Consider the following 16,060-nt stretch of genomic DNA (forward strand, 5'->3'; position numbering starts at 1 on the left):
TATTTATGAGCTGAATACAGCTCCTCAGACTGAAGAAGTCTTTCGGACGAAAGAAGAAACATTTCTACTTTTTTTGTTTGTTTTGTTTTTTGAACGTCCAGAAGACCAGACTTAACTTTTTTAGATTTAAATATAGATGTTTTTGTAGAATCTGGTTCATCAGATTTAATTCAATTCAGTTTATTTATACAGCGCCAAGTCACAACTGAATTTGTCTCAGGACACTGAACAGAAATATTCATATATAAAAATAATAATATTATTTAGGAGCAGACAGTTTTGAGTAACTCATCGCAGAACTCTCATTCGCAGGACTTGGATTCTGGACACGCCTCCAGAATGGGTCCTAAAGTGCAGGTGCAAATCCAGGCTGAGCTGAGCCAGGCTGAGCAGGGGTGTGCAGGGCTGAGCAGAGTTGGGGCTGATTAGGGGCAGTGCAAATGGGACATAACAAAGTGTTTCAAACAGATGCAAGTATTGTTTACATTTGTTCGGTTGAAGAAACTCGGCTGCAGAGTCACATCCAAGGATCACATCTCTCTCCCCCTTATCGGCTTTGGAAATGGCAAGAACCAAATATCTTGCATATAAAGCTTGTCAGCACATTGGCTGTCACTATTACAATGCCTGTAGCAACAAAGCTTCTTAGAGACCATTTTCTGCTTTTTTTTTTTTATTGGTGCAAACCACGACTACTGCACTGTATTGTTTTGTACTTTGAGTTCTGTTTGCCTGACATCCGTGAACTTGCTGACGTCACATATTGCATAGGGAACTATTTTTAGTAACTGTGACCAGCACTATGACATTTGATGACCAAAACAGTTTGGGGTACACAGTGTAAGCTGTAAGGCAAGGTGCCTGTTGTCTTTATTTTACCATTGTGCTTCATATTCTGTTTGTCTCAGCCGATGACATTAAGCTATGTCCTCGCTGCGCTGCGTTCATTATCAAGATGAATGATGGGAGCTGTAACCACATGACCTGCGCTGTCTGTGGCTGTGAGTTCTGCTGGCTTTGCATGAAGGAGATCTCAGACTTGCACTACTTGAGGTAAGTATTTTAGTCTACATTTTTAAAAAGTATTTTAATTCCATATAATCGCTTTGGAATTTTTACATTTATAGTCATGTGTCTTTTCTATGTAGTTACGACAGTCAAAACATTTCTTTTTATTAGAAACTTCTGCCAGGTTAGTGGAAGTTTCTGATCATTTTCCCTACTTGTGTTTCAGTCCATCAGGCTGTACTTTCTGGGGGAAGAAGCCGTGGAGCAGGAAAAAGAAGATTCTTTGGCAGCTCGGAACTCTTGTGGGCGCTCCTGTCGGAATCGCACTGATAGCTGGCATAGCTATACCCGCCATGATGTTTGGGATCCCTGTATATGTGGGTAGGAAGGTGAGGCGTCAAAGAAGTGTTCAAATAATGGACAAAATGAATCAACTTTCTGCTTGTAAATCTGCCTGGTAGATAATGTTAGTCTGTGTTTAAATTGCAGTTGAATCACAATAATCATTTATATCTAGTTTTATTCTTAGAGGTTCAACATTAGTGGAACGTCCTGCTGCTTTCTGTGAAAAACTGCTGTTTCTGTTTTGGAATATATTGCATTTCGCTATCAAATATGTACTATTTTCAGGAGGAAGCAACAAAATGCTGAGTAGATAATAAAGTTGCATAAATTCTAAATTAGTTTTTACGTTTATCTCAAGCTATCCAGATTAATTTGTCAGTTGCCGTGGTGCATAAACACTTTCATTGTGTCATTCACAAGTATAAAAGCGTGAAGTGTAAGATTTTTACTTTGCAATAATAAAGAAACGTTCAGACTCCAAAATTCCCCCTTCAAGCCTGCCAGCAAAAGCCAGAGCCAATAAACTTCCCCCCGTAAAATGGCCTGCGTTCAGTATCTGCGTATACTGGAAAAATGTTGTCTGGTCTTGTTTAATCTTCCTCCTTGCTTCTCTGGAGATGAACAGTCTTTCTTTATTGAAAATTGGTCATATATCACCTACTGTTTCATATCGACTTTGCTTTTTCCGATGTGATTCGTTTTAATAACAGTAAGAGAAGAGAGAGGAGTACGGTGCACATTTATTAATTGTGTTCAAGTTCAGGTCTGAGACTGAAGGGAGGAGCTTTTCAAGCCACAGTTTGAAGAACTCCAGGGAGTTTGTTGTCCCCACCCACATGCTTGAGGTACTCAAACCGTGGCTGTAGCACCACCTCTGTAACTGTGACCACATCACTCTTATGTTAATGCCAGCATTCAAACCACTGGTTAACGTCATCAAACCAGTTCAGAGGCTGGTACGGGTGTGGCCATAAGGGTCTTCAGAGGCACTTAAAGACTTTCAACACCGCAAACTGGAAAATGTTCAAGCTGACTGGCACTTATAATGAAATCACAGACCTCCACATACAAGCCACCTGTCACAATTTGGGTGGGACAGTTCCAGATTTTGTCCTGCGTTCCACATAAGGAGGGGCAGGACGCTCAAATGTCCCGCATTTGACAAGTGCTGGCTTGGCTTACCTGTTCATACTGTGTCTGTGTAGGAGGAGGGCTATAGAAGGGTGGTTTAACAGCTTCCTGTGACAGCAGGAGTGAAGGTACTGTAATGATCCTATTGGATGTAAATGCAGTTTCTCATCTTTCAGAAACTGTTGGAATTTTTGTGATAGCACAAACTTTGGCATGGTTATGGTAATACAAAGCAAGCTTTAAAAAACGTCTCCTGCAGCATGCTCAGAATAAAATATAACCAGTTTGTTGTTGAAGTTCAGGTATGGTTATTCATTGATTCAGCCATCAGACATAATTTATTGGGTTGAAAATGACAGAAATTTTTCAGACCCCCCACGACTGCTTCTCATCACTGGTATAATACTAATACTAATAGGTGTCCCTCATTGCCATCATCAAAAGTTGGCAGGTATGTCTCCAGCAGTACACGGAGTCAGTCCCTGCCTACATCAAGTGTCTTGATGACGTTATGCACACAAAGACAATCACTGTTGGAGCCAATCAGAAGCCAAGCCTGATGCGGGAGTTCTGCAGGCTGGAATGTCACCTTCAGAGCTGGGAACAAAGTGAGAACAGTGAGGGCTAACCTGTCCTTGGTATCAGAGAGGCCAGGAGACGATACTCCAGGAGGATGGACCATTGCTTCAGTGGCAGCAGAGACAGCTTGTAGTGACAAATACAGACTATCACTGACATAAGCCCACACTGCAGACCTGCAACAGCTCCATTTTTCTGCTGAACAAGCTGAATGATTTCTTTGCTCACTTTGAGGCACACAGCAGCACCCCTGCACAGAAAGCTCCACCCCCTCCTGGCAACCAGGTGATGTCACTGTCTCTGGACAGTGCAACAAGATTTTTTGTTGGGATCAATGTGCAAAAAAGGCCCATGCCTCCTTTGCAAAAGAAATCTGTGATCTCAATAGGAGTTGCCATGTTAAATAAAGGTGATGAGTAAATAAAAAAGCTCCAGGTCCAACAATACACCTGGTCATGTAATGAGAGCGACTGCAGAGGAACCCACAAACGTCTTCATGAACATCTTCATCTCACTGACTGCTGTCGAAAAATACACTCTGACTCACAAAGCACCATTAGGAAACAGCCCAGTGTGACAGTACCAGGTGCTGGTGTTTAATAAAATATAAGATTTTTGCACAAATTAACACAGCCTTACAAAGACTATGATTACACTCCGTAACGCTTAAAGCACATTATCATCACATGCAGGACTGAATATTACTTTGTCAGGTACAACATACAGCACTCTATTAAATTCTGTTAAACTGAGAATTTAAGTCTGAAATGCTCAAAACTTCTATTGTCTGCAATTTGGACGTGCACAGATTTTCTTTCTCTCGTGCACAGTCTTGTTACGAGTCAGGACCTGCACTGACCCAGACTGGAACAACATTCCACCCAGCCTGTTGGGAGCCACAAAGACTGTTATAATTTTTCCATAGTTTCCAAACTGGGCTGGACTTCAATCCTCGCTTAGATTTTCCTATTTTTTAGAGCTTTTACTTATACCTGTATGTGCATCATTTCATTTTTTAAAGTAGTTTTGGTAATGATGACTTGATGCTGGCGATGCAGTCAGAGACAGTATAGTTGGGTATACAGTAAATGCTGTTTATTTCTACTCTGAGCTAAAGAAGTGATGAACTCTTCTCAAGGTTCAAGGTAATTTTATTGTCATTCCCATCACATGTGGTACATGAAATGGAACAAAATTGTGTACTCAAGGTCCCAGTTACATCCCAAAATAGCAAAATATAGTATAAATAACAGTATACAAGGATCTAATACACTAAACGTTAATAATGTAAAATAATGCAGTGCATTAAGCAGCAGTCTGAACATGAGTCTTTTGTGAGCAGTATGAATACAGCAGCTTAATATAAGAACTCATGGATAATCAGCAGCACAGATAAAGTGACAGTCCCAATTAAAGTGGCATTACAGTGATTTGTCTGGATTTCTGTCTTAACAGCTTCATGCTAACACGATGGAGATATTCCAAAATTTAGAGTCCCAAGCAAAGAACAGAGATTGTGATTTTTTAAAGATTTTGAGTCTAAAATGGAAGTCGATAAGTCTAAAGTCTGCTCTAGAATTGCACTGCTCAAGGTGGCTGCATGTTGGAGTAGCTTTGTTACATTCGTTCTGAGGTATTGCTTTTGAAACCTGTAATTCCTCTTTATTCTGGATGTACATTGCTTCTTTTGGATGATTATTTCCTCTGGTATTGGATGATGTGCAGCTGGAAGGATTTTCACTGAAAACTTTTTACTTTTGGACATTTGTTATGATGCGTAACCATAAATCCAAAGATCAAAAGCAAAAACAGCTGGACTTCTGTTCTGTAGCTGAAGACGTTTCTATGGGCTCAAATTCCAGTCATAAATATTTTGCACAAGTAAAAAAGATTTGTATTTGTAAAAAAGAAAAAAAAATCTTAAGTTACAAATCTTTTGTTTACGATGTTCTTTTTACAGATATGAATACAAAACTATGTGTGAACCTCTTCCTGTGAGTTTCATTGTACAAGTACGAATTTTGATCTGAATGTTCCTGCTCTCAGCTGATTGGTCAATGTCATGTCAATCACAAATTTATCGATCCAATCAGAGAGCAGATGAGTTTGACTGTCCATAGACTGATATGTAGACGCCTCATTGAGCGGGCTGGCCTGTTGCAGCGGTACATCAGAGTGTCCGCCATATTGGATGTGGCAGATCTGCCAGTCAACATATCAAGGAAATAGACTGAACTTCACAAAGCACCATTCTACAAAGTGTTTAACTTAATGTCTGTTACACACTAATATATTTGGAAAACAAACAGACACCAAAGACAACATTTGTAACTTTTAATGTTATTATTAAAAATGTTTACTACTTAAACGTTTAGGTTATAGGTAAGCACTAAACTAACGTGTTGTTTTGAGTGTTTTCAACTACTAATGTGTGTAACTATATATATATATATATATATATATTAGTATATATATATATTAGTTAAAAGTCACAGATGTTGTCTTTGGTGCCTGTTTATTCAAATATATTAGTGTATGAATGACAGGCCTCAAATCAAAACACTTTGTAGAACGTTGTTTTATAAAGATCAGTCCGTTTCCTTGTTATAAGTTGACAGCAGATCTGCCACATCCAATATGGCGGACGCTCTGATGTACCGCTGCTAAGGCCAGCCCGCTCAATGAGGCGTCTACATATCAGTCTATGGACAGCCAAACTCATCTGTTCTCTGATTGGATCAATAAATTTGTGATTGACATGACATTGACCAATCAGCTGAGAGCAGGAACATTCAGATCAAAATTCGTACTTGTACAATGAAACTCACAGGAAGAGATTCACACGTAGTTTTTGGATTTGTATCTGTAAACAGAACACTGTAAAAATAGATTAGTAACTTGTGATTTTTTTTTTATATACACATACAAATCTTTTTTACACAAAATCTTTTATACAAGGTTACAAGTCTTCTTTTTACACATAGTTTTTTTTTTTTTTTACAAGGTTACAAATCATTTACACATGTTTTTTATTTCCCTCTGGGATTAATAAAGAATTATTGAACTGAATCGAGTGTCTTTAAATCCTCTATAATACTTACTCCTACCATTTACATTGTGTAAGTTCATGTAAGGTTAGGGGCAGGGTTCCAATTCATTCAGGGTTTTCTGACGCTTTGGGGTTTTATTTTATTTTTGAAGATCTTTTAAATTAAGCAATAAGTGCATGGGAGACAAAAAATGCGTGGTTAAATGTGACCCTTGAAAACTGGAGTTACCCTTAGAGTAGGACTTAACGTGCAACTATCACTACATTTCCACTGAGTGCACTGAGATGACTTCTGTTGTGACATAGCTCTTTATAAATAAACTGAACTACATTGATCAGTGATTGAGGTTATCAGCATCAGAAACCACTGGTCATTACCAGTGTGTCTGTTCTTATGTATCCAGTTGTGCTTATTATTGAACTTTTCCTGAGAAACTGATAATTCAACTTCTCTTTTTACTGCACACTTACACAGTTTCTTTTTTGGCAGATCCATAATCTTTATGAAGGTAAAGATATTTCCAACCACAAGAGGAACCTGGTGATTGCTGGTGGAGTGTCTCTTTCTGCCATCGTGTCCCCGGTGGTGGCTGCAGTCACTGTAGGTCAGTCTGTTCCCAACCTGTGCTTCCTCTTTATTAGTTTTCCCTTCTCTTTGTTGAAACACTGGTTCCCTGTTTGACTGCTGGCTTCTGGCATTTCTTTACTGTAATGTGTAGTATGATACTCTGCTGAAGTTTATTTTCAGAGTCACACTTTTTCATGATCTCTTTGTGAAGATGGCATATTGATGACTCATCTTATTCACATACAGTATTTACTAAGGGCCTGATGTTTGCTTTCATTCATTCTTTGACCTTGCTTGTTCCTCTCATATATTTTTTCTCTTACACCCCTCAGGCATCGGGGTTCCCATCATGCTTGCATACGTCTATGGCGTGGTGCCCATCTCTCTGTGTCGCAGCGGAGGTTGTGGCGTTTCAGCAGGGAATGGAAAAGGAGTTCGCATTGAGTTTGATGAGAATGACATGAATGCTGGCAGCGGGGCGGCTGTCACTGGTACGTTTTACTGCTGTAGCCTGATCTGCACTGGACTTGATACCCAGAATGCATTTTTGTGTTAAAAATTAAAGTTTGACTGTTTTTCACTTGATATCTGATACAACTGAGCACCTTTGTGGAAATAAAGCTGCTTGTGTTATAGGAGCCAAGCACTTTTTCATATCTTGATCCATTAAGTTTTCTTGTGCCTTTGTGAGAGAGAAATCAAGTTGGGTTTTTTTATATATAAAATAACATTTTTAATTTTTGCAGAAAGCGTTAATTTTCTTTTCTTTTACCTGTGTTATATACTGATAACTTGGATTTGTTTATGTTGTTTTATTCTCGTTGAAGACTCAACATCAGTGGCAGACACCAGGAACAACCCCAGTATAGGTGAGGGCAGTGTTGGAGGGTTGACGGGCATCTTCAGTGCCAGCGGGAGTCACATGGACCGTCTGGGGGCCATTAGGGACAACCTGAGTGAGACTGCCTCCACAATGGCCTTAGCTGGAGCCAGCATCACTGGCAGCCTCTCTGGGAGTGTCATGGTCAACTATGTAAACAGGTGCTGACAGTTAAGTTTTCCTGCAGCATTGGTTCTCATGGCATGTGTTTTGTTTAAATCTTTCGGCTCCTTTGTTGTCAGGCTCGAGGTGCAGGCTGATGTGCAGAAGGAGCGCTGCAGTCTGAGCGGTGAGTCGGCCACAGTCAGCCTGGGTACAATGAGTGACAACGCAAGCACCAAAGCAATGGCTGGATCCATTCTCAACGCCTACATGCCTGTTGACAGGTGAGCCTTATTTAGTATTCATTTAGGTTTGAATTTATGAGAAAACATGTTTCTAAAGATGACCACTTCAGTCCTTCTAACCATTTGATGAGTTCAACCATGTTTTTGTTTCAGAACTGCTGGGTCTGTAGCCCTTCAAGTCCTGTAAACATGTTTGTGGTGTCTTTTTTTTGCTCCTTCTTCTGATGAGGCATCGTTTTTGCTCAAAAGCAAATGTGACTAGTTCATTCCTAAATGTAGAATTAAAAGCTACGGTCACCGTTTTATTTTGACGTGTTTTTTTCTGGTACTTTGTGCTGCAAACATTCACTGATTTGTCATACATGTCTGGGCTCCTCCAACTTTTGTAGGGCTGTTTTAAACTTCACTTTAAAAAGTAATTACCTGTTTAAAGGTGAACCATAGTGTTATAAACGGCTTAATTTGAGCCGGATCCTGCCAGAACAGGATCTGGGAACTCTCTTATTTTAACAGGGTGCGTTCCAGTAACTGTTTGCTTGGATCCAGTAACTCTCAGGCTTACTAATAATAAAGTTATGTACAAATGTGACTGCCTTGCACGAATCAAACTTGTATTGGATATGTAAACTGAAAATAATTCCATAAACACTCATTTTAAACACAACAGCCACTTACTAGCATACGATCTGCCTCTTTAAGTAGCATTTCTTTGTCTACTCTTAAAAAAATCTCTGCCCCTAAAAGAGTGGTGGGGGTGAGTGTTGAGCTAACCAGGCAGTCATACGTGGGCAGGAGCCCACAGGTGCCTGGAGGTTTCACATGTGGAGTCGGACAACAACGAGCAGGGACAGTGTCGGGCTCAGAACTGTAATGCTGGGGGGGGTTCAAAATTTTGGAGGGGATTCCCTCTTTCTGTTCTCCCTTCCTCGTTTCATTGGTCCACTATGACTTGTTTGGTAATTTCGTTGGACAGATGTAGGGCTGGGTACCTTTCTAAAAAAATCGGTATTGGTACCTACCTACGATGTCGGTTCCTGGACGGTTCTTTTCTCGGTACCAATTTTGTAATTAATATTAATTCTAACAAGAATAAAATTACGTTACACATTACAGTACAAATTGTGAGCTTTATTTTTTAACTTTGGTATTTCTATTCCAAACAGTTTTCTTACATAAAAATAAGCAAATAATTTCCAGTTCAAAAGAACAGTTTCAAACCAGTGACACGTCAGTGTCTGCTACACACTGAGGACCTTTTCACTTCACAGTTTTTCTTCAGAAAATCAACATGTCTGCTTTCTCTGAACACAAACAAGCCCACTCCTGGCTGATGGTGTCTCCAGCAGTAATTCAATTCAGTTTATTTATATAGCGCCAAATCACAACAAAGTTGTCTCAGGGACTTTACAGGAACATTCACATACTTAGAAAAGCCAATTAGTAAAGTTCTCTAAGGAATCCAGCAGACAAGTTGAATCTTGGCTTCGCTGCAGTCTCCCATCCTGAGCAAGCACAGTGGCAACAGTGGAAAGAAAAACTCCCTTTTAAAAGGAAGAAACCTCCAGCAGAACCAGGCTCAGGACAAGCAGCCATCTGCTTTGACCGGCTGGTTGAGAGGACAGGGAGGAGAGTCAGACGAACATAGAATGGTAGGTCCAGGTGTATCTGAAAGACAAAAAAAAAAAAAAACATATTAAGAATAGAAAAAATAATTACAAATACAAAACAGGTTGAGTTTGTCCTCCAGCAGTCTAAGCCTAGAGCAGCATAACTAAGGGACAGCTCAAGAAACCCAAGCCGACCCTAACTATAGGATTTAGCAGAAAGGAAAGTCTTAAGCCCAGTTTTAAAACTGGACAATGTGTCAGCCTCACGGACAGAGATTGGAAGTTGGTTCCACAAGAGAGGAGCCTGATAACTGAAAGATCTGCCTCCCATTCTGTTTTTGTAAATTCTAGGAACCACAAGTAAACCTGCAGTGTGAGAGCGAAGTGCTCTGTTTAGTTTAGTTTATTATTTTTTTAATATGTAAAAAGAAAAAAAAATATTTAGCATGAAGCATAATGTCAAAACTTTTTGTTTTACATATTCAAGGGAGTGGGTAGAAGTATAAACTTATCAAAATTCCCACTCCTTAACCGCTTACATAATCTTATATTCATTACATGTATAATCCATCAATATAACAACTAATCCCATATTTATCCATCAATATAGTATCTATTTAAGTTAACTATAGTAGATGAACAATTATTATTCCTTTAACTTCACTAAAAACAAAAGCATCAATAACAAATAACAAAAAAAACAACAACAACAATAAATGAATAATATTACTATATATTATATCCAGCAATAAGCATATGTTTATATGATAATTTGAACAGTTTTATGTTTGGACATTGTTTAAGTTCAATATTCATGAAGCTCATTAACCTGTCAAAAAAAAAAAATCCATAAATTAGCTGCAGCATTGTAGAAGCTGCAAGGTTCAAAGCGGGTGAAAAAAAGTAGCTGCTTATAGTCTGGAAATTACTGTAGTTTGTTTTGTCCCCCCTCCAGCCAGGTGGAGCCTAGAGCATAATAAAAAAATATCCATTATACTAATAGAAATATAAAATAACGCGTATTAAACAATATCTGATATTTAGACTGCAGTAGTGATGGTAACTGCATTTATTTATTTTTTATGAAAGCAAATCATAATTAGACTTTTAATTATTACTTGAGTGACTCTGTTATTTTGGCTATTGTCTCATGCTGCCTCATGCTGCCTCATGCTGCCTCATGCTGGCTGCCTCATGCTGCCCGTGGTGATTGCCACATGGTAACAGATGTGGCCTCGCTGACCTTTGGCAGCGTGTTGCACCCTGGCTGTGAGAAGCAAAGCCAGGTTGGTCTTCATAACGACTTTGTAGAAGCAGCAACAAACCCAAGTGTTCTGTGTGGAAGCACGTAAACATCTGAGCCATGCTGTGCACCCAGTTTATCTTGAACTGTCCTGATTTCACCTCTTTTGTTCCAGAGAGGGAAACAGTATGGAAGTCCAGGTCGACATCGAATCCAAACCGGTGAAACGGAGACATCACAGCGGCGGCAGCAGCGTAGACGACGGCCAGGTCGCTCGCTGGACTTACTCCTCCAATGGCTGCACCTCCTCAGAGAGCAAAGGAACCTCTGCTAAGTGCGCCAAAGAGTCCTCCTCCACCTCGGGGGGCAAAAAGAGTAAAGGCAAGCTGCGCAAGAAAGGTGGGGGCACAAAGATCAATGAAAGCCGGGAGGAGATGGATGCTCAGCTTCTAGAACAGCGTAGCACCAACTCCTCCGAGTTTGACTCTCCGTCTCTGAGTGGCAGCCTGCCGTCGGTGGCCGACTCTCACTCCAGCCACTTCTCTGAGTTCAGCTGCTCGGACATAGAAAGCATGAAGACGTCCTGTAGCCATGGCTCCGGCGGCGATTACCACTTACGCTTTGCCACCGTCAGCCCCCTACCAGAGGTGGAGAATGACCGCCTAGAGACATGCCCCACTTCGTCGTCGTCGTTGCAGGGACATGGAGTCGTAATCGCGCCGCAGTCCCCCACCTCCATCGCCTTTTCTCTCGGAAATGGTTCCGAGCCTTCTCCTCTGTGCTTCATCATGGAGGAGAACGTCAGCCTGGTGTGTCCTGCTGAGCTGGACTCTCACAGCAACACCGGAGAGCTGCTGAAAGAAAACAACAACAACCAACCACAACTACCATCCCAAAGCCAGCAGCAGGCCAGGAGCTCCTGTATTCAGACTGATGTTTAAAAACTCAATACCTTAAGTGCTGCAGTTGAACGTTCTTTACACTAAAAGTCACTGCTTTGAGTTTACTCTGCTTTGTTGTTTCCTCTTCTTTGAAGGACTCAAGTCCTACACAGCAGCTCTTGAGTGAAACGGCTCTGTTGAGTTTTTCGTTCTGAAGAGCAGCCATGTGACGGATGTGAAGGTGTTTCTGTCTCGTTCGACTCGCCACGTTCAGAACGCAGCTGTCTGATTTGGCCGCTGCACATAATTTAGAAAGTAAACCACTGTGCCAATTTTACTACAGTTTTTTTTTGTTCTGTTTGTTTTGCAGGTTTATTGAATGAGGTCATCTCAGACAGAGACCAGAACTTTCTTTGTTTTAGGTTTACCCCTAAATGTAATCGTAACACACACACACAACCATTTTCTAGTCTATTTATTTTGTCCTCTTTGACGTATATTTGAAGTGAAGCTCAACGTAAAGGTTTGAGGCCTGGATCCTGACCCTGAATAATTTTAGCACTCAGATGAACTTTGCAGCTGAAGGTCAGGCCTCACTGAGCTGAGGTTGTTGGAGACTCTGAAAAATGGCACATTCTCCATCGCAATCTCACGGCTTGTTTTTCTAACTCGTGCACGAGAATCGAGAAACCCTGCAGCGTCTCGACGTTCCTTTGTGAACGCTGATGAGCCAGCAGTCCGAGCCCAGTGAGATGCTGGCCTGAACCCACTATACATGAACGCAGCTGTACTCCCAGTGTGGGAGAGATGGTGCTCAAGCGCTCTCACAGCTTGTTACCTACTGAATTCATATCTGTAGCTCGAGTTTTTCTTTTAGTGCTATGACGACTGACGGCCTGAGCACACTTCATTTCTGTGGACAGTTTGAGACGAGGTCTCTGGAAGGCCATGCTTAAAGAGATGATGCTCCAAGTTATTGTAACGTAAACCAGTGGGGAGGTCAGCTCCTGGAAACCACAAAGACGAGTTTTTCCTTCTGATTTATTCAGAGTGATGGTTTCACCTCTCTGAGTCAGAGAGCTTCAATATCTTTCACTCGTGGTGCCTTCAAGAAGCCATTTGTGTTTCATCTTCTAAGATCGCAAACAAAAACTTCCAGAAAGCAGAACGTTTGTGTTGGAGGGGGAAGCTCACATGCAAAACGTACTGTGGTAGACATGATAAATGTTTAACTGCCTACCAAAGACGGCTCTCAGGCTCTTGATTACTGGTAATCTTGTACACACAGTATTGTGCATCCTTTTCTTTTAACACCTTGGAGACTAATGAAGACAGACCAGGATCATCCAGACTGCTGTTTTGTACACACTTCACAAATGCTACGCAAACAGGCTGCACAACGGCCCGAGGCACCCGCACTGTTACCTGGACTTCAGACTACGTTAATGTTCGGCAATGCACAAAGGTTAATAGAGATTGTCTTTTTTTGTTTAACCTTTACATACTCCTGATTTCTCCTGTTTGTGTTCTCAAATGGTGCTGCTGAGCAGACAAAGTGTTCTGGACATTACTGTCAGTGTTGGCTGAGCCGGTGGTCCGCTCCGAGGCCACTGAGCCGGCTCAGGTGAACCTCTGTTACTGAACGAATACTTGCTTTGGTTCTGATGTCCTGCAGTTGTCCTTGCCTCTACGCAAGACAAGTGTTTTTTTTTTGTGTGTGTTTTCTTCGTTCCTCTTCTCATTCTTTATCAAAGTTCCATTTTCTTGTTCTAATTTGGACACTGGTGCCAGATGAAAATGGTCATTTGTGCAGATCAGTATAAGAAAATTATATATTTCTTTAATTTGCTTTACTGTATGCATGTAAATGCATATCCAAAAAAAATAAAATATATGTAAGAAATACATTAAAGTTTGTTTATTTGAAATAATACATTAAAGTCTGGTCTCAGAGGTACTTTTTCTATTTAAAGAACTTTTGAACACTTAATTTTTCACAACTAACCTGATTAATGGGAGCATCCATACAGAACTAGAAACAGGAAGTTGAAGCCACAAACGATGAGCACCTCTAGTGATGGGCTGCTGTACAATGATAAAGTTCAAATGATATCAACTACAGCCCCAAATAAATGAGTTGAAAAGGAGGTGCTGTAGATGCATTCCCGTCTACTTGGCAGCTGTGATCGAGTGCCTGACCACTGAGATCCTGGAAATGGCAGGAAACGCTGCTTGTGACAGCAGAAGGACCGGGATCATCCCCCAGCACCTGCCTGTCCGCAGCAACGAGGAGCTTGGAAGGCTGCTGGGAGGAGTGACCATCGCTCTGGGAGTTCTGCCTGGCTTTCAGGCGGTCCTGCAGCCCAGGGGAACCAAGAGGCCAGCCGAGTCTGAGTGGACGGATTGGACGGCATCTGCAGCCAGTTTCTTTGAATCCACTGTGGAACAGACCTTTACAAGAGATCCTTCCTGACTGCAACCATCAGCATCTATAACATATCTTAATGAAATGAGGATAATGAGTTACAACATTTAATTTCCCTTTGGGATTATTTTTTAATTGAATAAGTCCCGCCCCTCCATTTAAAGACTTTTTTTTTTATTCTTTACTAAAAGCTAAAAATACATGTCAGATTTTTTCCCAAATAATTCTTCCTGTGCTGGTGAATGTTCAAATATGCATTTCCTCTCCGTGGAGTTAGTTACCTGAGACTCAAAATGTGTTACGTGGCTGTTAGTGAGTTGGGAGGGTGTGCATGAGGGTACAGCCCTACACTCTGATCTTTATATTGAGGGTAAAACCAGTGAAGCTACAGAAAATCTGAATTTATTGCTCATTCTTCAGTTTGTGTCCCTGAACTTTGTAAATTGGGCAGCACGGTGGTGCAGTGGGTAGAGCTATTGCCTCTCAGTGAGAAGGTCGCCAGTTCAAATTCCAGCTCAGAAACTTTCTGGGTGTAGTTTGCATGTTCTCTCCGTGCATGCGTGGCTTTTCTCCAGGTACTCCAGTTTCCTCCCACAGACCAAAAACATGCATGTTAGTCTGACTGGTAACTCTCAATTGTCCCTAGGTGTGAGAGTGAATGGTTGTTTGTCTCATTTGTCTCTATGTGTCCCTGTGATGGACTGGAGACCTGTCCAGGGTGTACCCCTCCTCACACTGCTGGACATGGGCACCAGTGACCCCCCGTGACCCGAAAAGGAAGAAGCGAGTAAAGATAATGGATGGAACTTTGTAAATTCATAAAAAATAAAGACACAGACTTGTTTGGATTTACATAGCCCTCAATATTTAATAGTCATTAAACATATGATGTGAATTAAATTAGCAAAAATATTTTTTCATTTGCATATAGCTATAATGTATAATTTAAGATGAAGAATTTCAAATACATTAAATCATTTGGTTAAAGCTATAGAATGAAAAAAAACAAGACTTTCTCTGTAATATTATCTCCACAATCACTAAAACAGCTGAGGCACAGCACCTGCTGAAGACGCTGCTCGAGTCAGACCCGCCGTGAGGAGGACCTCATGTCACACCAAACACCTGAAGGATCTCCAACTCCTCGACTAGTTGCATAGTTAATCACAGGCCTAGCTGTCCTTCCAGGAAGGCATATCGCCTTTCATGACAGTGTTGTAGATGATCACCTCATAGTGTGTGTTGAGGATGACTTTCAGCTACTACCACGTCAAACCTCAGCTCAGTATCTACAACCAGCTGAGCTACAGCTAATGTGTTTAACGACAGCTGCTTGTGGTCCTCTTGGGTTGATCCAAATATTCAGTTGTACGTGCTTTATACGTTTCATTCAAATCTATCAGGTGATTCATCAGATATTTTGCTAACACCACAGACAAACGAATGCAAGCAAATCGTTGTCTTGTGGTGGGCATAAAAGAAAACCTGGAGGATTGTGTGTCTCAGAACATGGTCGACACCAGCTCAGCACGTAGTGCAGGAACTGCAGGTCCTCCACACACAGTTCAAATGGTCATAAAGTTACTTTGCTGGTCCTAAAGCAAGAAAATATCTTATTTAAGCTCCGTTTCTAAGTAATATTTGAACACAGTGAATATCTAAATGTGTCATTCTTTATTAAATGACTAATTTCAAATAGTTTGGAAATCTCATCTACTGAGTTAAAATATGGCAACACGAGCCTCTCGTGTAAATTCAGCGGTTTGCAGTGAAAAACACACATGAGACTGGAACCTAGTTCTCTGGACTCTAAAGAGAAAGGTCCATTAAGTCCCACGATGCCTTTGCAGCACAGCTGTAGTGGTGCCGGTACAAACAGAAGTCTGCTAGCAGAGTGGTTCTACATCAGTCCTGTGGTGTTGCTGTGGACACGTTCTGCTGCTTCCTGCCTCTGCGGACTCAGTTTGTGGTTTGCATAGACCAAAGAGTGGAGGTGA

At 41.1% G+C, this 16,060-nt stretch overlaps 2 protein-coding genes across 2 annotated transcripts in view; one reads left to right on the forward strand and one right to left on the reverse strand.

The window, feature by feature from the left end:
• The window catches only part of LOC119410216 (E3 ubiquitin-protein ligase RNF19A), a 19,946-nt gene extending 8,248 nt beyond the window's left edge, over positions 1-11,698 (forward strand). Inside the window, exons 3-9 of the mRNA XM_037677127.1 lie at positions 909-1,053; positions 1,235-1,397; positions 6,603-6,717; positions 7,013-7,171; positions 7,508-7,721; positions 7,803-7,946; positions 10,933-11,698. Of these exons, the coding sequence (XP_037533055.1) occupies positions 909-1,053; positions 1,235-1,397; positions 6,603-6,717; positions 7,013-7,171; positions 7,508-7,721; positions 7,803-7,946; positions 10,933-11,698 (1,706 nt within the window). The remainder of the gene's footprint in view (positions 1-908; positions 1,054-1,234; positions 1,398-6,602; positions 6,718-7,012; positions 7,172-7,507; positions 7,722-7,802; positions 7,947-10,932) is intronic.
• Positions 11,699-15,907: 4,209 nt separating this feature from the next.
• The window catches only part of LOC119409533 (sperm-associated antigen 1A), a gene marked incomplete in the record, with an annotated part of 22,300 nt that continues 22,147 nt past the window's right edge, over positions 15,908-16,060 (reverse strand). Inside the window, 1 exon segment of the mRNA XM_037676431.1 lies at positions 15,908-16,060.

This window comes from Nematolebias whitei, chromosome 5 (genome assembly GCF_014905685.2).
Source record: "Nematolebias whitei isolate Nwh7 chromosome 5, NemWhi1, whole genome shotgun sequence".
Classification (NCBI taxonomy): Eukaryota; Metazoa; Chordata; class Actinopteri; order Cyprinodontiformes; family Rivulidae; genus Nematolebias; species Nematolebias whitei.